Source organism: Cheilinus undulatus, linkage group 19 (assembly GCF_018320785.1).
Source record: "Cheilinus undulatus linkage group 19, ASM1832078v1, whole genome shotgun sequence".
In the NCBI taxonomy this organism is placed as follows: Eukaryota; Metazoa; Chordata; class Actinopteri; order Labriformes; family Labridae; genus Cheilinus; species Cheilinus undulatus.
The window spans coordinates 18,643,093-18,666,828 of record NC_054883.1 but is presented as its reverse complement, the minus strand read 5'-3'; the positions used below and the strand labels follow the sequence as shown (position 1 = coordinate 18,666,828).

At 39.2% G+C, this 23,736-nt stretch overlaps 1 protein-coding gene across 1 annotated transcript in view; it reads right to left on the bottom strand.

The window, feature by feature from the left end:
- Positions 1-612: 612 nt before the first annotated feature.
- The window catches only part of LOC121527679 (kinesin-1 heavy chain-like), a 31,236-nt gene continuing 8,112 nt past the window's right edge, over positions 613-23,736 (bottom strand). Inside the window, exons 6-26 of the mRNA XM_041814703.1 lie at positions 22,551-22,606; positions 22,059-22,146; positions 20,371-20,495; positions 19,051-19,155; positions 18,588-18,733; positions 17,947-18,095; positions 14,842-15,041; positions 13,916-13,984; positions 13,425-13,631; positions 12,112-12,255; positions 11,302-11,304; positions 9,840-10,028; positions 9,484-9,601; positions 7,069-7,124; positions 6,871-6,980; positions 6,684-6,785; positions 6,538-6,598; positions 5,116-5,187; positions 3,692-3,796; positions 3,344-3,557; positions 613-731 (exon numbers count right to left, since the gene is read on the bottom strand). Of these exons, the coding sequence (XP_041670637.1) occupies positions 613-731; positions 3,344-3,557; positions 3,692-3,796; positions 5,116-5,187; positions 6,538-6,598; positions 6,684-6,785; positions 6,871-6,980; positions 7,069-7,124; positions 9,484-9,601; positions 9,840-10,028; positions 11,302-11,304; positions 12,112-12,255; positions 13,425-13,631; positions 13,916-13,984; positions 14,842-15,041; positions 17,947-18,095; positions 18,588-18,733; positions 19,051-19,155; positions 20,371-20,495; positions 22,059-22,146; positions 22,551-22,606 (2,438 nt within the window). The remainder of the gene's footprint in view (positions 732-3,343; positions 3,558-3,691; positions 3,797-5,115; positions 5,188-6,537; positions 6,599-6,683; positions 6,786-6,870; positions 6,981-7,068; positions 7,125-9,483; positions 9,602-9,839; positions 10,029-11,301; positions 11,305-12,111; positions 12,256-13,424; positions 13,632-13,915; positions 13,985-14,841; positions 15,042-17,946; positions 18,096-18,587; positions 18,734-19,050; positions 19,156-20,370; positions 20,496-22,058; positions 22,147-22,550; positions 22,607-23,736) is intronic.

Here is a 23,736-nt window from a genome sequence, read left to right as displayed (position 1 = left end):
GAGTTTATCTACCAGTCTTTCCCCACTTATTTCCCATGTATTCTCCACTTATCTATCACTTATTCTCCATTTGTTTACAACAAAAAAGTTTACCACAAAGTGTGACACATTTCTTCGTAATGTGATTTTAGAACATGTGTCTTGTCTCATCCCAGACATACCAGATTTGTGCCCATTTAAAATGAGAATACCTCTTTCTCTCCACCCCAAACTGAGAAATTTCCTGGGGGAAACAATGGGGGTGTAAATGCCACTTGATTAACCTGCACTGGAAATACATTCATGGGTTTATAGTTTTCATTACGACCAATTTAAAGCTCCTGTAAAGACACCTACAGTTGTGTTGATTAAAGTAAAACCACAGTGGAGCTTGTCCCGCACAGGCATCTGTAGTTTTTCTAAAACACTGCACCAGAAATGGGCGTTTAAAATGAATGTAAAAAATAAGCCTGTTGCTGATTGCTTTTGTAGGCCATACGGAGGCATTGTTAAGTCTGTTTGAAACATCTTAAATACTTCCTCTTAGTATCTTTCAACAGGATAGAGCAAACAAAATACAAATATCATCAAACAGATATGATGAAAATACTCTGTAGCGAAGATTTTCTCCTCTCACCTGTCGTTGCCCCCCTCCTTGATGCCTGGAGGCAGATTGTTCTGGATGAGGTTGGATCTGTTGAAACCGGGGATCAGAGGGGCTCCCGGCAGCTGGCCTGGTCTGATGGGCTTGGCTGGTTCAACAAAGGCAGATTACACAGGTCACACACAGACATCAAAAAAAGATCTTGTGTCTTTGTTTGGATTTAGTTTGCTATTTCAGTAAATGAGCTAATTTTTCCTGTTTCTGTGAGTTATATAAAAGGATTGATATGACTTAAAGATCTTTGTTTCCAGTCTTTAAGCCAAACTAACCTAACTGCTCGCTAACTTGCGCTCCAAGTTAACACAGTGGACAGTGGTTCCCCTGGTTATGTCCACAGCTACAAAATACGCCGCTGTACCTAAAGCTAGCACTTATACACGTGATAACATCTTTGTTTAATCCATTTTATGGCAAAAACAGACAGACAGGTCATTAAGATAAAGCATATAGCCTGCTGTAAAAACACAAATCTTCCTTTCAACCCTTTATCTACTGAGCCGGCGCCGGTGCTGGCGCTGTGTTTTATATGTCCGGAGTATTATTACCGTAACTCTGTTAGCGTTGGAAAGCTGAGAACTGTGGGCATGCACACATATATGGTTCATTACAGTACTCGCAACCATATGACGTGGGCATTCATAGCAAAACACCATAGCAAAACACCAGAAGTACTGTGAGACCGCTACATGGATTCTCAACACTGTAACTCCTCGAAAGTTTGCTCAATCTAAAAACATTCCAACACTGACTGAGAGCTGAGAATCCGTGCTTTCCGGCAATATATGATGTGTAGTATATATATTATGGTAATGTTGAACAGCACCGCGAAAACGGCAGCTTTAGCAGAAGACGAGTGAGAAAGGAGAGTGAAGGAAGAGAGTAAAAGGAGAGCGAGTGAGAGTTGTGTTTTGTTTTCAAAAAATAGCATTAGATAGTGGTATCTGTGCGTGTCTGTCATGTGCAATAACAATATGTATTTGCATATGCATTTTTCCACCTTTATTTGCAATAATTGTCGCCTAGGTATATAATTATCTTTTGCTCTGTGTTTTGCACACCCAGAGTTCTAGACTCAAAAAATGACTGGTGATTGTTCTAAACATGTATAGGTTCACATTTCAAATGTCAAATCAAAACTTCATGCGCAATAACAAAATTCCTCCTCATAAAAGCCATGAAAAACAAATCTGTTTTTGTGTTTTTCTTCTTTTAAACTACTGAAAATTCCATATAATGTGCAATAATCATTAACCAGATGTTGAAAAGTCAAGTTCAAGTACCCCTGGGAAAAGGTACCAAAGCTCTCAGACTTAGGGCATTTCTTGACTATTTTACAGCCATAATAACAAAATATGTCCAAATCGCCATTTTTAGACTCAGTAAGTAAAGGGTTAACTGTTTGTAAGCAGATTAAACAAAAGATAATGTAAATGCTTACTAGTTAGCTTTACATGTATATTTTATAAATTTGATACTGAGCAGAAGCAAGTCTAAGCATTTCCCCTACTTTTAATTATTGTACTCAACAAAGCTAAGTTACACTAAGCTAAGCTAAGAACCTCCTTACCATAGATCAACATGCAGTGCTGTGGAAAAGGCTTTGTCCCCGTCCTGATTTCTCATTTTATGAATATTTGTCACTCTTAAATGTTTTATATTATCAAAAAAATTTTAATATTAGATAGAAAATAACCTGAGTAAATACAAAATGCAGCTTTTAAATTAAAAGAAATCTGGTTGTGCAACTCTTGGCAGCAACAACTGCAAGAAGGTGTTTGCGATAATTGGCAATAAGTCTTTCACACATAAGGACTTAAGTCTGGACTTTGACTTGGCCACTTCAAAAATTTCTTGTTTTTAAACCATTCAGAGGTGGTGGCTGGTGCTTGGATCATTACCCTGCTGCATAACCCTTAACCCCCTTGTGCTTAAGCTTGAGGTCACGAACTGATGGCTGGATATTCTCCTTCAGGATTTTCTGGTAGAGAACAGAATTCATGGTCCCATCAATTACGGCAAGTCGTCCAGGTCCTGAAGCAGCAAAGCAGCCCCAGATTATCACACTTCCAAGTTTTCTCCATTTGTGGATAATGTCTCTAACCATGGCTCACTAGAATCCCAAAGTCTTAGAAATGGCTGGTAGATGTCAATGACTTTGTTCCTCACCTGTCTGACATAATTCATTGCTTTCTTAGATCTTTTGGCCTACTTTACGTTGTCACAGGTTCTTTTGAAGTGATTTCTTGATTCAGCTGGCAGTAATCAGGCCTGGGTGTGGCTAGAGAAATTGGGTTAAACTTTCACCAAAGTTGTGGGCAATCACAGGTAATTCATGATTTACCCAAAGAGGTCAATTACTTTTTCACATCGAATCAGGTAGGGTTAGATGGCCTTTTCCCTTGATAATTAAAATTATCATTTAAAAACTGCATTTTGTTTTAACTCTAATCATCTTTGCCTAATATCATAATTTGTTTGATGCTCTGACACATATAAGTCCAAAAAATGTGCAAAAAAATAAGAAATTAGGATGGTGACAAGCACTTTGTCACAGTGCTAGAGACCACCATGAGGTGGTTTTCCACTGTTAGTAAATGTGCAGCAGCATATTTACCATATGATCAAATTTTGGCTTTTACAGCCAAATTTTATGCATAATGCCTAAAACTTTTGCATATTCATTAATGTGTGTTCATCCACCTATCTGTGCTGAGGGTCTCCTGCCCATGTTTTTGGGTTTTGCGGTGTCTTTAATGCGCTCCATCTCCTGCTGGTAGCGCTTGCGGTCCCGGGCAGCGTTCTCTTTGGCCTCTTTTAAAGCTGACTCGAGAGCTTTGACCCGCTCAGCGGTGGCTCTCAGACGCCTCTCCATTTTAGGAATCTCACCACGAAGGTCGGCGTTGTCTCGTAACAGCTTCATAGATCATTTACAGAGTGAGAGGAGATGGGGACTGTTTAGCTTTCAGACATAAAATCTTGTTAACATTCTATCTTTAGTTCATGCATGGAAGAATAACTGTGTTAATTGTATCTTTGCTCCTTTTTTACCTGTTTGTGGACTTGTGTGAGCTGCTCCAGGTTGTTCTCCAGGAAGCTGATCTTCTGTTTCTGGGCAGCGTTGCTCTCCATGTCCTCTAAGTCTGCGTTTGCATTCTGCTCAGGCACAAAAATCAAAGGTTATTTAATCCATGTTTTACCTTTTTATCCAAAAATTAATTCATCTTCGTAATGTTGATTTATTTCATTTGTTTACACTCCAAAAACAGAATCTAGAGCTTATTTTTTGTTGTAAAATCAGATGATAAATTTCAGATTTTGGACGGGTACAACAGCATGACAGATTGTGTGTCTTCCAGGAAGGAAAGCATGCTTTTAATCTTGTTTGCATCATGAAGCCTCAGCCTGAGGGTTGCAGACAAGCAGCATGCTGTCGGCCTGGATCCCTAATTTTCAGCTGCTACCTTTGAAGAATCAGATGGCCTACTTCTTGCTGTTGTGTTCCCTGGATTCATTAAAGTTTTATAACGGTGCAAATTAAATGGAGTGCAGCGGGTGCATGAGCAAAATATGGATCTGTACATCTCATTCCAGGTAAATGTGGGGATCTGAGCAACAAGGGCTCATTACAATGCTGCTCTAAAGCCGGGTTCCCCTATTAATCTTCCCTAAGGACCGAGAAATGTCAGGAAAACCAAGCCAAGGGCCAAAGTTCTGAATTCCTCCACCCACTATGTGATTAACATTCATCCTAGTTGCAGATATTGTTTCTTTAAAAATAACAGTTACTATACATTTACAGTGCTGGTGGTAATGGTGATTGTTTAAGCCTGGGATTTTAAAATCTTATAGGTTGTTTGCAGTCATGTGATCCAAATGATGCACAAATACAAGATAGGAGGCAGGAAGTGAAGCACACCAGTCAGGAATGAATGGGAATGGAGGAACGTTAGTGCAAAAGCTTGAAATACCTGTGGTTATCATTAGAAAACTTCTATTTACAGGAAGTATGATCCTATACTCTACAAGAAAGTGATTTTCTTCCCCAGTAGGTTAACTGATTTGTCTTAAAAGCAAAAATCAAACAGTTTCTCATTAATGATCAAACTGACACCGTAATGTGCCCACCTTCTCGCTCTCTCTTCCACATTCAATAAATAAATAAAAATCCATGTAAATCATCAAGAACAGCAAATTCTCCAACATTTAAGAAGAAGAAGAAGAAGTGCATGCTTTATAAGCACCAATTAATAAATTAGTATGATTCGTTAGTTGCCACATAAACAAAAGACAGCCTCTCCCATAGACTAAATGTTCCAAACATCTTCAGCATTTTCTTTTCAAAAAGTATAAAACTTATTGGTCTATATGGAGGGGAACAGTTGAAGTTTTTGACATTAACAGGCCCAGTCAAAATTAAGTGGGCCAATCCAAAGGTGTTACCCTGGCGCCTGGTATGAACATAGGAGTCTTACCTTTTTGACTCTAGAGGACATGTCCTGGACAAAGAGCCTCCTCAGGCTGTGGAGTGTCTGCAGCTCCCGAGCCTGAGTGGAGACAAGAATCTGCTCAGAGTGACAAAAAAAAAAACCCTCTATAGACACTGCAGTGTTTATCCACATGAATTCTATCTCTGTCTCTCTCTACCTTAAATTTAATTTAACCTGTGATTCTCACAGCTCAAAAATATAGCACAAAAATGAACTTGAACCTAACAGAACTTAGTCATGGCCTTTAGACAGTGTAATTTTGCTCCACTTTAAAGAGGAAGCAAAAATTTTTGAGAGTGATCCAGAGTCCACATAGATGATGATGATCATGGTGATGGTTGTCATTGATGATCATTTAAAAAAGGATCACATTTGACTGACAGTTACTAATCTTAGAAGTTTTAGCAGAGTTTGATTAAAGATTGCACTCTTCTTTATTTTGTCTTTAAAGGTTTGAAAATGTAATTTGATTCAATCTTTAAAGGTCACATATTTTACCCCTTTAAGACAAGTTTATATTGGTCTCAGAGGTCTCCAAAACATGCCTGTGAAGTTTGTTGCTGAAAAAACACTCCCGTATTGGATTTTTGTATGTCTAAAAACCCCTCTGTTTCAGCCCTGCTAAGAACGAGCTGTTTTTGAGTCTGTGGCTTTAAATGTTAATGAGCTGTCTGACTCCGTCCCCTGACCCTGCCCCTCTCAGGAAATGGATGTGGCTTAATGGATGGGGCTTTCCTGAGAGGAAGACCAGGAGAGGAGGACGGAACTTTTCAACAGCCAACCGAACTTGGGGGTGGGGCTAACTCCCCACATGACATCATGAGGGGAAAATATGAGAACAGCTTGATTCAGCACACATCTTTTGAAAGGTGGAGAAAGAGAAGTGGGGAGGGAATAGATTTTCTGACTCTGGGGGGGACTGTGGACAGGCCAGGGGCACATATTTTTGCTAGAAAAGCCTGAAGGGTGTATTTTCCATAATATGTGACCTTTAAATCTAATCTTTAGTTTTGTCCTTTAGGAGATTCAAATCAAGGATGTCAATCTTCCAGGAAATGCATTATTTGCTGCAAAGAAAAATATTTTTAGCTTCTTTTTTGTTGACCCATATCCACATTGCATTTTACTGTTTGTGGCTAGATTCTGACTTTAGTGTTGGAAAATAACCATTCAGTACTGTAGCTCTGTTCTAAACTCACTTAAAAAGACACATTATTTACTAGCATACCTGAAAAGGGAAAAGATGCAACAAAACATTAGTCCTTTGCAACTTATTATACAGCAAAACGTAATTTGAGGGCTCCAATTTCATGTTTGGATTTGACTCAGTTCAGGCGTCCATTGAATTATCTTTTAATAATCAGATCTAGTTTTATTTGTATCTTGAGTGACTTCAATCAAGCTGACCACAGTCTCCTCCAGTCCCTTCAGGTCCTGTTTGGCCTGCTCCCTTCTGTCCTGCTGCACCCTGCACAGAGTAAACACATGTTGATAAATGCATGTATTCCAATGAGAACCAGGCTGGTTTAGACTCTAGAGAGTGTTATTATTACGTGAGCTCCTGCAGCTGGCGGCTCTTCTCCTGATCTGCAGCCTTCAGCTTCTCATGCTCCACCCTCAGCCTCTCCTGCTCCAGCATGATCTTCTGGTTCAGACTAAACACACGTCAGGAGCAGAGTAAGTACTGAACTAATGCTCTCATTAACAGTTTGAGAATCATCGGTTGATGTCAGGTCTTACTCCTGCAGCTCTGTGATGATTTTTTCCTTGTTGTCCAGCTCGTCTCTCAGGCTGCTGATCTGTTTCTGATGGGCCTCTCTGTGAGACAGGATCTGCTTCTCCACAGCGTCCTGGAGACATAAGCATACAGCTGCACCTGAACCATGATTTAGTCACCAGGGAACACTTTGATAAGAGACAACATTAGTGGAAGAATACCTTGACTTCATTTGCAGACTGGATCTCGTTGTCCTTCTCCATGGTGTTGACTTTTTCTGAAAGAGGACATGATATGTTTCTCTAGGCCTTAAAGTATATCTTTTAGCAGTGGCTCTAAATAGATGCAAAGTAGGATCTGACAAACTTTTTAAAACACACTTGCTTCTTTGCAGAGCATGTTACTGAAGGTAACCTTTGGAGAGCTGATGACTGGTGGTTAGAACATACCGTGTGCACTTTGCTTAAACAACATTTTTCTTCGGCCACGGACATAACCTTCTAGGTGCATCTTACTGCTATCATTGGCGGTGTGTCTGTGTGCCTGTCTCGATTTGCACACCACACCATTGCTCTAATCATCCTTAAAACCTCTCAGAAAACTTCTTGGGTGTACTGGGTTTGGAAATGGTGCCATGAACAAAAATCATAAATGTGTACAGATTTTCTGTAAAATCCCAAAACGTCATCATTCAGGGACCGAGCAGGGTATGTTTTTACTGTTTTGTCAGCTAGAGTTGCCGGTGCTGTGTAGTTATGTCTGAATATGGGTCTGTCTCCAGCAAGCATCACACAGCAGGTGGGCCATGTAATACATTGTTAAAGCTCAACAAAAAGTGCATGCATTAAAACTTTATAAATAAGTCAAAAAGCACAGCTTTAATGCTCCTCATTGTGTTCTTGGTTTATCACCACACAGTCTACAGAGATGCTGAGGCATTATGCAGTTATGTGGGGAATAAAACACCACTTTCCATGCAAATTGGCCTTATTGCATTAATCATCTTATGATGAGGACGGTAATAGCATGTCATTAATACAGCACAGATAAGTCTACTCTCTGTGAGAGCTGATGGAAGTGCACTGCAGTTTCTATGGCATGCAAACTTTCCAGAGATCAGGAAACAATTTCATCTCTGTATGACTTAAAAATAAAGGATATCTAAATAAGGTCAGAAAAATTACTTTGACATTGCTATTACCAAGCTATAAGCGGGAGTCTGAGACTCACAGCTGCTTTTTATCCATGTGTGGCACTCTTACACATGATAAGGATGTGGTTGTTTTCTTAAGGTTTCCTTCATACAGAGAGAAAACAAGATCAGGGTGGTGCTTAAGTGAACATATCAATATTATCTTTAACTAAATGCACTGTCTGTTACACTAAATATTTAGCATGGATAGTCAGAACCTGTGCAGGATGGTGACGGTAATTATTAAGAGAAGAGTCTTGCGCAGGGCTCTAGTCTGCTTCATTAGCAACCATGTTAACAGGTGAATTTCTTAGTTTATAGAAGTCATCGTTACAGCAGCTGATGAAAACAGAAAGAGGCCTCACAAATGTCTCTTATGTAGTTTTATTAAAATGTACTCATTCTTCATCCAAAGAAAAAACATAATAAAAACAGTCAAAAATGCAATAAACTGAAAGTCACCAATTTGCACACTCACTGATTGGACTGAAATATTAATCTAATTTATATTAATTTACAGGTGTAAACATCGACTTTTAGAGCAGAATTGATCTGTTTCCTGCTAGTTTGACAGATATGTTTGTCTCTGAAAAGGCTATGATAATTTTGTTTTGTTTTTATTTTGATTTTACCTTTTATTTTACATTTCATTTTAGCTTTAATAGGTTTTTCCTGCTGGGTTGCTAGTTAGGTTTGGTTTTTATTTTGCAAAGATGCTTCATTTTAGTTTAGTGTTTTGTTATTTTTAATGTTAAACCTAAACGTTTTTTTTGGCAATATTGAATACCAGAGGCGAGATCCAAAAGGGTTCAACACTTTTTATTTTATTCATTCAATTTCGATGTTTGTATACAACTCAAGATGAAAAATTACCATTGTGTGAAGTGTTCTCCAATCAGATCAGGGGATTTTACTCTGTCCATGCATGGGCATACATGTCAGTCAGTATACTGCTGTCAAAGACTAAAACTAAGGAGATTTTGTCTTCAATATTATTTTATTTTAGTTATTTTAGCACCGAATTTTGTTTCAGTCAATTTTCATTTTCTTTGAAAGCTTAGTTTTTAATTTAGTTTCAGTTAACTAAAATGTTTTTTACATTTTGGTCATTTAGTTAGTTTTAGTTAACTATAATAACCTTGGTCTCTGTGCAGTGAAATGACCAGAAGGCCACCAGTGCCTTAAAAGTCAGCTTTTTTTGGTTTGTTTTTCTTGGTAAATCATCTGGGAAGGAAAATGCTGCAATCATAGAGTTGATACATGCAGTTAGCAGTTCTGTGATGCAGGTTAAGGCTCCAACAGTTGCCTTTCCTTGTGATGTGTGCTGTTTCAATTTTTCTCCATACCGTTAAAAAGTTAAAGGGCATTAAGTTTAAGCTCATTTTAAAAATATTATAACTGAAAATGTACTTCAGAGGACCATGAAAGGGCTGATTCTGCTCACCTTGGGCTTTAATTCTGACTATCTCCTCGTTAAGAGAGTCCACGTTTTCCTCCAGCTGTCTTTTCTTCTGCTCCACATTCTGCAGGGAGTCTGTCAGGGACTTGATCTTTGCTTCATACTGCACAACAACAGCAACATTAATATAAAGCCCGTGATTCATTCTCACAAAAACTCCGCGACAGTTCTTTTTTAAAACCCAGAACAGAAAGTGTAATACATGCACAGCAGCCTGCCAGGTTATTAGCCTGCTGTTTGATTGATAAGCTCATGTTCTGCCAGTTTAATTAACCACCACGTCTGTCACTATGGGGACAGTATCCATGATGGCAGCTATGACGGCGCTAAGCAGTAGTTACCTGGGAGATGCGGAGCTGGCAGGCAGTCAGCTCCATCTCCGTCTGCTCCATCTTCTGGCTGCTCTCGGCTTGAGTGCTCTCCAGCTGTTTGCTGCGCTTCACCATCGTCTTCACCTCCGACTTCATTTTACTGATGTAGAGGCGAGCCACAGTGAACTCTTCGTCGATGAGGCCACTGCTCTCTTGTTGCTGAGAGGGCAGAAAAACACAATAATCAGGCACAAGAAGATGTGATCTGTGATTTTGAAATTCTATGTAGTAAAAGCTCCACGAAACAGTGACATTTTCTGGTAAATCAAAGTCTTTTCTAAGACCATGGCACCCTCATATACAGAGAGCCTATATACATATATAGGCCGTTAGGTTAGTAAGTTGGTAGGTCAGATAATAGATGGTTGGTAGGTAGGTAGGTAAGTAGGCAGGTAAGTAGGAAAGTAGGTTGTAAGGTAGGTAAGTCTGTAGGTAGGTCAGTCAGTAGGCAGGTAGGCCCGTAGGCAGGTAGGTAGGTAGGTAGGATGGCAGGTAGGTAAGTACGGGGATAGGTAGGTAGGTCTGTAGGTAGGTAGGTAAGTTGTTAGGTCAGAAGGTAGGTATGCAGGTTGTATGGTGGGTAAATCAGTAGATCAGAAGGTATATAGGTAGGAAGATAAGTTGGTAGGTAGGTAGGTTGGTATGTATACAGGCAGGTTGGTAGGACGGTATATAGGTGGGTAGGTAGGTCAGTCAGTAGGTCAGTCGGTGGGCAGGTAAGCAAGTAGGTAGGACAGACAGACAGATGCTTTATTAATCCTGAGAGAAATTCAAGAACTTTTCAAATCAGTTTTATTAGAATTTGAAAGCATTTTTGTAAAAGGAAGAGCAAAGAACCAGACTTAAAGTTTTTCTTGTTGTAAATGACATATTTGCTCTTTTCCTGACCTGCTTTGGCAAGAGTTTAGCCCACGAACCAGCTCCACTGTTAATGAAGAATTGAGCATTGATATGACAACAGCTGCCTGCTGAGCTCAAGAGATGTAGTTTACTCCTCAGTGGCAGTGCATGCATCCTATGTCATACATTTGAGGTTCTGATTGGCTCATTGAATGTAAAAAAAAGCTTCCAACCACTCTACAAGTTTTTTCTGCTCTTCCCAAACACTGTCTGTGGGTGTTTTCTAGATAGATGTGAAATATTCCCATACCATGGATATGTGTATGAGTCTGAAACAGAGCAACAGGAAAACGTCACTCTTAATAAAGAATAACTGTTAAGTGTCTTTTCATGATGAACTTATCAGTCTTAGAGCACTTCTGTCCACACAGACTGCCTAAAACTTGATCTTTGAAATGTTCAGAGCACATAATAGAATTACAAAATAGAAGAGACAATAAAGGTCTACAGTTCCAAAGCGTAGGATGTAGCTCAGATACAGGATAGGTTAAATCTCCACTTCAGTACTCTTAGGCGATTGACATAAACAAACCAGCTGTATTGTATGTTTCCACAAGAGACACTTGACCTTTCTCTTCTGGAGAGGAGTACAGTTTAAAATAGACGGGGCAGGAACTGAACTTTACTTTTCAAAATACACTTGAAACTCCAACCAGGGAGAAACAGAACTATTTTCAACCTGCTGTTGAACGCAGCGATGGAAAGGAGTGTCAGTTTACTCACAGGAAGTGTGAGATCTATTAACACTCAAAGACGGAGATAAAATCCAGTCTTTGATTATCTTAGATTTTTAAAAAATACTGATCATGACTTTGTCAGTGAGTAGAATAAAAACAGGGTGACTGATTCCATTTCATATCTTAGTGAACCACAAATCTTTGGGTTTCTGACTTTCTTGATGAACAAATAGTGATGTTTGATGGCACTGCCTTGATGTAAGATGTAATGTAAACATTTTGGAGGGTTTTAATTTGCTCTGAGATTAAATAGTACAGTTAGATTGATAAATGGCTAAGTGTACCCCCCTGGCTTTTGAATAAAGTCTAAATGAATGCACTAAATGAACAAAAGGAAGGCTGACATGTCAATAGAAATAACTGTCTGCTGCTGCCCACATAAATCCATCAGTAAGTGTCGCCTGGATACTCGCTGATAATGAATGGATTGTGAATGAGCAGATCCAAAGGGCATGAAGCATGCAATCAAAGAATACAATGAAAATAAAGACAATTATGATTATGTATCCTGAAGAACAGGTGTAATTCAGGCAGCAGGAGGTGAATTTAAATAGGTATATAATTACAGCTTCGGTTGGCATTGTCACCATGTATTTAGAGTTAACCTTAATGTCGTTGCTTCCCACGGCGATGCCAATCTCAGCGAGGTCTTTGAGTAATGAAGACATCATCTCAGTGACCCTCTTCTTCTGGTGGTTTGTCATCTCCTTCAGCTTCTGGAGTTCAGTGTCGATGGAGTTCAAAGAGCTCTAGAGGACATAAGAACAGGAATAAGAATGCTATTTCCAGGTATGTCCAGGTAACAGAATTTTAGACTTTGGTATGATTAGATAAAATCAAAAGATATTGATTTGTGTTTCAATATCAGGAAGTCCTAGTCACCCAATAACAGGGCATTTCCTGTTTTGAATGACCAACATTTGTTACCAGTTTAGACCATACAACTTTTTCTGATGAAATACTTGCACTGATTTCAAAGTTGGTGCTATTCAATACTATCGGTCACTATAATTTCAAAAAGTTGGGACACTGTGTAAAACAGGAAACATCTTTTTGAACCTATTAAACACAGCATAAAGAAAAGATATTTAATGTTCAAACTGATAAACATCACTGGAAGTATAAGCAATGCTTGCAACAAGTTGGCTTCACAACAGCATGGCTTCACAGTGACAGAGGACAGGCCTAGATTGGCCCGCATGCACTAGACTGCATTCCCCCCTAAAACATACAGCACATTTTGAAGCATAAAATCGGACAGAAGAAACCTCAAACTTTTAAACAACACCAAATGTGCATCAGGCAAGAATGAGAGGGAATTCCTCTAAAATTCCTCTAAATACTTCAACAATTAATGTCTTCAGTCCCCAGATGCTTTCAGAGTTGTTAGGAGAACACGTAAATAAAAGGCCAAAAATAGTCCCTTTTTTTTTTCTCCTTGAACGATCATCAGGATATTCTGGGCATTATTCTAACAATACAAGCAGCATTGTAGTGCAGTCTAAGCACCCATTATTTATTTTTTGTATGTATTTTTTAGCAACTTTTTTCTTCTATTTATTCATGTATTATTTCTTATAATTATGATAAACTTCTCTTCAAAGATTCTATGCACAAATGACAATAAAACACCAACCCCATAACAATTATTTGACTTTTAATGTCAGTCATTGGCTCCCAGTAGTCTGTGCTACTGTCTTTGCATGTGTATCTGGATGTTTGCTGATTAAACATTAGATATCTTATCTTTGTGCTGTATTTAACTAATATTGGTTGAACATTATGTGCAAATTACCATTTTATGTTTTTATTTGCTTGTTACACAGAGTCCTAACTTTTTTGGAACTGGGCTTTTTCTTCCAAATTTGCAATGATTTGTTATCAGCATCTAATTTGTGTCTTCAGGGTTTCAACATACAGACTTCTGGTTGAGCTCTTCACTCAGCGCCTCAAACTCTCTGGCCTTGTCCTCCACCTCCTGACTCTTCTGGTCATAGTTGACCGCCAGCTCCTCCAAGGCCTGCAGCACCTCCTTCACCTCCTCCTTGGATGCTTCGTTCTCCGCCAGCAGCCGATTCAGTTCAGTCTGCAGCGTGTCGTGATCTCGGCGGGAGGACGATAAAAGCTAGGGAGTGAAGACAGTGATGAAAAAAGGTAAAGTCAGACATTCATAGAAGGATGTACAAACTCCATTTCTGTTTGGCTAATGTGTTCAATCTGTGAGGCTGCACTGCTGCCTGCTGAGGGTGAGTTACAGTCTGACCTCTCCAGCAGGGAGACTAATAGTCTGCTATCAGCTGTCAGACTGGGTCTGTGCTAACAGGAGCAGCTGGAGGGAAAAGTCAGCATGGGGGAAGATGGGATGTGAGGGAAGGAGAGACGGGAGGAAAACAGGGGAAGCTGGGTCACCTCCTCCTGGTCCAACATCTGTTGTTTCAGTTCCTCCACCAACTGAGACTGCTGGTTGATCTCTTCGTCCTGCAGGAAGGAAAGGAGGGAGGACAGCAGAGAGGAATAGAAAAAATTAATACATCATTCATTTATTTCTACTACAGCCTGAAAGTGATTCTGAGTTAGAGCTAATACTGCCATCTACTGACCAAAAGAAGAACTGCAGACAGAATAAACCAAGCTACAGATATCGCTACATATCATTAGAAAATGAAAATTACAAAGATCCTTTTACTTAATCCTGAACTATTTTCTATATTTCAGCACAACAAAATTTGTTTTCAAAGAGCGCAGATGGCCAGGTGGTTGGATTGTGCTCCATGTGCTCCTTTCTCACATTTCTCATCCCTCGTTCAGACATTTTCCACCGTCCCCCTCCCAAAATCATGGGCTCAGCACAGAGGGGAAAAAGGGCACTGATTACCCGGGCCCACAGTAGGGAGGGGCCCTTAAGAAGCCTGCATGAAAAGTGTGTTTTTTCTTTAATTTTTCTTGGTGTCATTATTGAATCAAAAGCAACTGAATTAACCAGTCAACAGACTGAAATTTGTATCAAATAGAGTAAAATACAATACTGGGGGGCCCTGCTCCTACCAAAATTGTCCAGATGGTGGAGTCCAGTGCTGCAAAATAATGCAAGTAAAACTAATTTAGCCACAGTAAAAATAATGCTCGTAAATGGGGAAATTATGGTTCAAAAATACATTAAAATGCATAGATACTTGTAAAAAGGATGCAACATTTGCTGCTTGGCTAGCCGGCTAAGGGGGGCCCTGTGTAATACTCTTTCTTGGGGCCTAAAGTCTCTAGCTACACCCCTACTCAAAGTAAAGGAATTTTTACAAACATTCCCAGTAAATAGTGTGCTGTGGATCTGTTCTCACCTTGTCATCCAGCTCCTTGTAGAGTTTGGCCATTTCTGCCCCATACTTGTCTTTCTCTGCATCTGTGAGTTTGACTCCAGGCAGGCTGCCGAGTGTAGGCGGAGGTGCTGTCTTATCGTTGTTTAACACAGTATCCAGGGCCTGAACCTCTGCTTTGGCCTTTTCTTTATCAAACTGCTCCTCTGCTGGCACATTTTCTCCTGCAGGGGGTGAAGAAATTAACATCAGTCCTGGTGTCTGTGGTCATCTGTGACATGTCTCCTCTCCTCCTCTTCTCCTTCAATCAAAGGTTTTGATTGAAGAAAAAAGTTGTTAAGCCTCTTAAAGGTGGCAGATAAAACTATTTTGTAATGCCTGTTTCCTCATGTTGTGATGTTGGTAAAAGAACCAACTATTTAAAATAGGTTAAGGGTGTGGGTTCAATCCCCAGCTCCTAAAGTCACACATCGATATGTCCTGTATCCTGTGGCATGCTTTCTTTTCACGCTGCTCCATCAGGAAAAAATGCCTTGTGTAAATTACACCCTTAAATAACCAAGACCTACAGAGTGAATTCCAAATCTTTTTACCTATAAGTCATTTTGATTGCAAATTATTGACCTGGGATTTCCTTATACAAATGAGGTCAAAATTATTAGCCCCTCTTTGATCTTTTTTAAAGTATTTCCTGAGTGCTATCAAATAGAGCAGGGAATTTTCAACACAGCATTTCCAAACATCCTAGTTTTATGGTGGATGTATACATCATTATACTTTGCAAAGAGAAACAAATTTATTTCAAAAAAACAAAAACTACCAGGGCGTAACATTAGCCACTTTTAGATCTGATCTTATGTTGAGCCATAGCACAAATTACTGTTTTGCAATGATGTGCTTTAACTTTGTAATTCTCAAAGATTGTAAAATCAAGTTAAATCTGAGGATTATCTTCACATTTACACACAGAATAGGGGTTTGAGCTGTCACTTCAGAGGGCACCATGGCAAAATCAAAAGAAATCAGTTTAGAGAAAAAGAATTGTTGATGCTCACAAAGCAGGAGGAGGATCTACAAAGTTATCACAGCATTTCTGGGAGTGAAGAACTGGAGTGAGAAGTAAAATCAGGAAATTCAATGAGAGTTACACAGTCCAGACCAAGCCTGGCCGAGGTAGGAAGATTTCAAAGACCCTGGAAAGAAAACCAGTGAGAAATGTGTCTAAGACCCCAGAACAACTGCCAAGACGCTAGTGAAGGACTTAGCCAAGACAGGAATTGTAGTCTCAAAGAAGACCATCACTAGAGCCCTGAACAGGAATGGACCAAGAAAAATTCCACTTCTGCAGTAGAGACAGCGTCAAGCCAGACTGAAGTCTACTAAGGACAACCCAGAGAAGGATTATGAATACTGGAAGCATGTCCTTTGGTCAGATGAGACCAAACTAGAGCTCTTAACCATTCAGACATTGCTTGTGTTTGGAGAAAGAAGGGAGAGGCGTATTACCCAAAGAACACCCACGGTGAAACACAGTAGTGGGAGTATTATGTTGTGGGGATGCTTCTGTGCATCTGGAACTGGGAATCTCGTAAAGGTGGAAGGAACCATAAAGAACGAGGGCTGTGTGAAGATTTTGGAAGAAAAGCCTCAAGCAGTCAGCAGCAAAACTGAGTCAGGGTCATTGCTTTGTCTTTAAACATGGTGACTCAAAACATCCATCGCTCCTGGTAAAGAATTACCTCCAGAAGACCAAAGTGAGCGTTACTGAGTAGCCTGCACAAAGCCCTGACTTGAATCCCATTGAAAATCTGTTGGGTGAACTAAAGACCAAGGTCCATGTGAGAAGACCATCAAATCTGGAGGAGCTTGAGGGATTCACCAAAGAACAATGGGCTGGGTTCCTCAGGAGACGTGATGGAAAAAAGGAGACACAGCTGACTATCAGCAGGGGGACTAATAATTTTGACTGTTATAGTTTTTGGCTTTTGTGAAATAATTTTGATCCTGTGTGCAAAGCTAAATAATGTAAACATCTACAATAAAGCTAGGATGTTTCGAAATGCTGTGGTAAAATGTGCTCTATTTGACAGCACTTGTAAAATACTACTGAAATTGTTAGGGGGTGGGGGGGCTAATACTTGTGTCCGTATTTGTATAAGTAGACTAATGATAACTATACAGTAATTAGCCATGATCACACTCTTTTCAAAAGTAAAACTTTGACAGTGTTTTTCATGGCATTGCTAATATAAAAACAAAGGGTTCTTGTTTAAACATACCCTTTAAAGCCAAAAATAGGAGCAGTGTGTGATTCATCTCTAACAAACCAAGACAGAGAGACTTTAGAGCATGACTGAGTGATAGAACTTATAAAAGAGCTTCTTTTTTAAGCTTCTTATCTCATCCAAAAGTTAGGATTCCCTCCCATTCATTTTAGCATATAGCTTATTCTTACACTCTATTCCTTTAAACAAAATTCTTACTGTAGAGCAGATTTTGCTTTGTCAGTTGGATAGTCCTCATCTGTTCTGAAACTAAAGAAATAAGCAGAGGCTAAGGCTGAAAAATCTAAAATATGTTCTAACCTCCTGATTTAGACCTAGACAAAGATCCTGTTTATACTTTTCATTAACATCCATTCTGGGTAATCAGATACCAATTGGCCATACTTAATGCTAGGTGTTTATGCATCTACACCGTGTTCCAAATACTATGCAAATTGGATTTTAGTGTCATAAACATTCAATTTTTTGTTTTCAATTACACTCAAAAAACAACCTATAAAATATTTTTAAACTCTGTTGAGCATATTTGGAACAGTGCATTTTGAGTTTTTTTAATTTTTGGAAAAAAAGAAGTTAGCATTAGAAGGTTTGTTCGATAAAATTTGAATTGTGCTCTAATGGTTGATGACTTGTCATTTGCATGGACTATGTGGGAGAACCAGAGAAAAATGTCATTCACATAAAAATTTGGAACGAGGTGTAGATGCATACTGACATCGATTTGACATCCGGTGACTCAGACTGCATACAGAGGTGGGCTGAAATGCCTTCATCCGGATTGGTTTGGTAGTAAATAAACAAATAAGTTAGCAAACATCATAAAAAAATAGAAATGCTTCCCTACCACTCCTCCAGCGGTTGAGCTCGTTCTCCAGCCAGGTGACTGTGGTCTTCAGTGTCTTGTTCTTCTCCTTCTCTTTCTCCCACTTTTTCTTCCACTGCTCTGCGGTCAGCTCCACGTTCAGCGAAACGTTGTTCTTGATGGTTTTTGCCCTGGTGACAAATGTGAAGGTGAGACGATGGCAGAAGACTGTTTTGGATCTCAGCAGCGCTCAAGGAAACAACAGAATCTTTTACTAATGGTAGTCATTTAGAAAAATGTTACCGACACACTTACAGATCATTTAAGCATATACTTTAAATTTATAAACAGTTGGTGTTTTTACATTCAATTTCCATGACAATCCCTGAACAAAGCTTCATCATCATGACACCTAGAGACATTTAAACTGTTTCTCAACAGTGTGATAGTTAGTGTCCCCACATGTTAATTGTGCCACTGAAACATTGTTGATTGGTGCTGAGCTAAAGGTGAATTAATGCTGGATCTTTATAATAATGTATCAGAAAGTATGGTCTAGACTCTTTGTAAAGTGTCTTGAGATAACTGTGGTTATGAGCTGGCACTGTACAAATTAAGACTGAATTAAATTCAATAGATATGCTCATGTATGTGTATGTACTGTGTGTTTGTATGGTGTATACCTCTGTCCAAACAACAGAGTGGATCTGGTCTCAGCATCATTAAAAGAGGAGGGGGAGCAGCAGATGACCATGGTGGTCCGACAGTTTCCTCCCAAAGAGTCCTGCAGGATCCTGGTCATCTTACTGTCTCTGTAGGGTACATAGCTCTGATAGAGGACACAAACACAGAGAACATTTAGTATTTAGAATTTCCACATTATGAGTGTTTATAATAAAATGTTGAGCCTATGAAATAAGATCTGGAAAATTTCACATGGGTGCAACCCGAATGTTCCTTACAAATGTGGGACCATTTAAAAGGGAAATAAATGGGCTTTCCAACAGTATAAGATTTATTGCCAGGAAGCACTGTTACAACAAAGAAATAATCTACCAAACACAATTTCCTTACTTTTGTGCTCGGTTTAGAATAATAGTAACTGTAGCAGTGCAGGATTAAAGCATGACTATCTGTGTGTCTTACCGAGCCCTCTGCCAGCGCTGAAATAACGTTTCCCAGAGCAGACAGAGACTTGTTGATCATCTTAGCTTCATCCAACACTGTGCCCTCAGCTCCTGTTTTACCCACCTTTAAAAGAGCAAAACACAAAAGAAGATTTTTACTATGAAGCAGGAAACATTGACAGAATCACGCTGAATAACATTATAATAAATGGCAAACAGGATACTCAAAACAGCCATCAAAATGTCACTATAGAATATGTGGTATTGTTATGATCACTGAAAATAAAGAAGATTAATCTTAGAATGTTGACAAAACATGTTGGTGGGTTTCTTGGAGATTAGTCTTGGATTATTAACTTCTCATTCAGGCTGACATATTATTGCAGAGCCCCCCTGCTGAGAGGAAGCAGCAGCACCACTGTCATTAAAGCCTAAAGAAATCAAGTAAATATGGGTAAGCACACAGAAATGAGAGAAGAGGGGCTGTTAATATTTACAAAACATATTTACAAAGTAATGAGGCTACTTACAGGATCAATTATTACATTTATGAATAGAAAAAATATTTAAAATACTTTATAATCATAAGACAGGTTCAGGTTTTCCATTAAACTCTGGCAGATCAACTGCAGCCCTCCACGTATATGGGGTACTGAGATTCTGAGGTCTAAAAACCAAGGTTGAACTGTTTGGCCTCATTCCTAAACGGCACCACTCATCACCTGCCCGGTAACATGCCAACAGTGAAGCATGGTGGTAGCAGCATCATGTTGTTGGGGCTCAGCAGCAGGGACTGGGAGACTGGCCAGGGTTGAGGGAAAGCCGAATGAAGATACAGTGATATCCTCAATGAAAACCTGTCCCACAGCACTTATGACCTCAGACTGAGCCAAAGGTTCACCTTCCAACATGACAATGACCCTAAGCACACAGCCCAAACAACACAGGAGTGGCTTAGGAAAAACTGTGAATGACCTAGAGTGGCCAACCCAGAGGCCAGACTTGAACCCTACCGAACATCTCTGGAGAGCCCTGAAATGACTGCCTCCATCCAACCTGAATGAGCCTGAGAGGGTTTGCCATGAAGAGTGGCAGAAAATCCTCCAATCCAGGTCCAAGCTTGTTGTGACATATTCAAAAAGACTCAAGGCTGCAGTTTCTGCCAAAGGTGCTTCAACTAAATGCTGAGTAAAGGCTCTGAAAATGTCAAGTAATGGTGTGTAATAACGGTGGTCTCAATATCAATCAAAATAGGCGCAGTCTGGATTTTTGCCATCTATAGCAAAACAGGTAGCCAAAGAGGATAAGAGAGTGAGAGGCAGTGTGTAGAAGTACGTACTTTTTCACTCCCAGCCAGATCAACGAGGTAGAGCTTTCCCGTAAGTTTCTGCTCAGTCTGAGAGTTTTCCTGCTTGATGTTGATGAGGAAGATGCTGTGACTCCTGGAGCTGTGCTCGTTCATGTCTGATGTACACACAGAACACAAAAATAAACACAAAAACACATACACAGAGAAAGACATTCAAATGTTTCTGTGCATATGTAATTAGCATCTATAATACTACTTAGTTATACAAAATAAAGATGAAAATGTATAAATGAGCTGGCATGTTAGCAGCTCAAACAAAGGATCTTCATCTTAGTTTAGTTTTTATTAGTTTTAGATTTAGTTTAGTATTTTCAACAATGTGGGATCCCTGCCGGGGCAAAACCTAAGAAGGCTTCACTTTTCACTGTGATTATTTAACTTTAATGTCTGTATACCAATCAAGATCTCAAATTACCATTGTGTGAAGTTATCTTCAACCAAATCAGGCATGTCAGCAGACAATACAGTTTTAGTTAGTTTAAGTTGTATTTGTAGAGCTTAGTGTTTAAAAAAAAAAACAAAAAATTAAAATTTAAAAAACTAAAATGATTTTTATATTTTATTTTTAGTTATTAAGTTAGTTTTAGTTAACTATAATAACCTTGTTCCCGTGCAACCTGACAGAGTTTGAACAGTTTTGCAAGGAAGGATGCAATAAAATTGCAGTGTCCAGGTGCAGTGCTGTGATTGCAGCCAAAGGTGCATCTACTACATACTGACTTGAAGGGGGGAATATTTATGCAATCACTTAATTTCCCTACATATTTTTGTTTAATTATCATTACTTTCAAGAGATATGTTTCACTTTGGCATTAACAAGTTTTTTTTTTATTATACTGACCATGATTGATTTATAAAATCAATTTAAGGGTAAAACATTGCAGGAGGTGAATAAGTTTACAGGCACTATAGAAATTTGGACAAAAACTTGAACGTTTGATGACTTGCATGCCAACTTTCAACCATTTCGGAGCATGTGAGTGTAGCATAAAAGGTGCTCTCCAGCTGCAGTGAAATGTAGAATTCAGTGTGTATACATTTTGAGGACTAGACACTTAAAGGCATAATATCTGGACCTATGCAGCCTAATAATCTGTCTCTAAGAAGACAACACCTCAGTGGATAGTTTAGGGGATTTGAGCCTCAAGCCAACCTCCTATAGTGCACAGATATTGATGATTATCAAACTTGACAAAATACTCCTTTTAGTTTTCATTTTCCTGCTTGTATTAATTTACTTATGTAAGAGTGAACAAAAACATGAAGCACTCTGATTCAGGCTTATGATAACAGGAGCAAAGATGTTTTTATAGCAGTTTAGAGAATTAATTAATAAATATGGCAAATGAGTGAATCTACTAGTCCAACTTCATCTATAATAGTTATCAGATTTTGGTAGAGTTTCTAAGAATTAGCTGCTTAAAAACATCCTCAGTCACTGCTGCTATTTTTGAACCCCAAAGTATACAAACACCTAAGTTGTCTAAAATTAGAAATGCTTGTTGGCATGTATATTCTGCCCATTTTCCCTCCTCCTTCTTTCTGCTTGACTCTAGCTGAAGCACACAGACAGTGGGTTGGCTGATCACTACAGTCAGGAGACTCTGTGAGGTTGAACCCATGAGAAGCAGAAGCACCAAAGGCACTCGTGAACTCACTTGTGACAGCCACGCTTCTGTTGTTTTTGCCTTCATCTATGGTGTCCATGACCTCGGTGGGACTGCACACGAAACGCTCGGTACACCCCTGAGGACACGCACAATCACATGGAAACAGCTTTATACCACCCTGCAGCAGCAGCGACTCACAGAGAGGCAATTCTTAGTAGAGGAGACCATGACATGCTGCATCAGATAGGAGCTTTCACAGAGAAAGGTATAAAGAAAGAGTGAGCTTGTTACTACATTTCCTTTATGCTTTTAATACAGCACCTCATTCTTCCCAGGATGGAGAAAAAAGTGAAAACAACACAACTGTTTTCCATTAACACACACCCTTTGTAGCACACCTTCATGTCATACTGCAGATGTTTTCATCACAGTCTCCCATGCTATTTTTGGCCAAAGCATTACAAATGTCTGTGACAAACTTGACTATTTGTGCATCTTCAGCAGACATAATCATGATCACATTTCAGAGTAAAGTCTCACCTTGACATATGGCACCCTGTTTTTATCCTCGTGTACAGAAAGGTTGGTCTTTGTTACTGCAGAAGAAGAGGAAGAATACATGAATAAATCAAAACCCAAATTTACATGTATGCAGATGATACAGTCATCTTTTAAGACTTAAACCAGCAACCTAGCTAGGGATGTTCTGATCACACATTTTGCTGCAATTGACGATCATATCTGGTGTTTAAATACAGTGGTCAGTTTCACAGTAGATAGATAAATGGATAGAAACTTTATTAATCCTTTGCAGGAAATTGCTTTGTAGGTCAGTCTATTTAGCTTTGCAGTATACTGAGACCTCCTGGAGACGGTTATTACTTGTGAGTCTCCCACAAACAAGATTAAATTGTTAGTGCCGGACTGTTGGGTGTCAAAATACACATTTTTTCACTGTGCATATGAGGTATGTCAGTCCATCTACAGTACTTTCAGAAAATATTCAGACTCCTTCACTTTTTTTTTATATGCCGCAGCCAGTCATGTTTTTCCTCATTAATCTACACTCAGAATTTTAGAAAAATTTTTGCAAATTCATCAAAAATAAAAAAACTGAAATATCACATTGATATAAATATTCAGAGTCTTTGCAACAACACTGGGCTTTATGGCACAGTGGCTGGATGGAAGTCTCTACTGAGCAAAACACATTATAGCCCACTTGGAGTTTGCAAATACTCCCCATGAAAGTCAAGCAGGCTTGGTCTTTAGAATCAGGTCTTTAGATTTTGTTCTGGGTTCTTTGGGATCTCTGAGATGAGTAATGGATGCGCTCTTGGAGTAAATTTGGCCACTCATGGGAAGGAACACCCTTTTTCCAAGTTTTCCCCAATTGTGGATAATGCCTCTCACTGAGGTTTGCTGGAGTTCCAAAGTCTTAGAAATAACCCTTTCAGACTGATAGATGTCATTGACTTTGTTTCTTATCTGGATCGTGGCACGTGTTGCTTTTTTGAAATCTTGTAGTCTACTTCGCTGGTGGGTGTAGCTAGTGAAACTAAACTCCATTTGGAAAAAAAAAAAGTTAAAAAACAGTTAATTTATAATTTAACAAAGGGGGAAATCACTTTTTCACCTAAGGCCAGGTAGATCTGGATCCCTTTTTCCCATAATTAATGATGTCATCATTTGAAAACTGCAATTTGTATTTACTCAGGTTATCTTG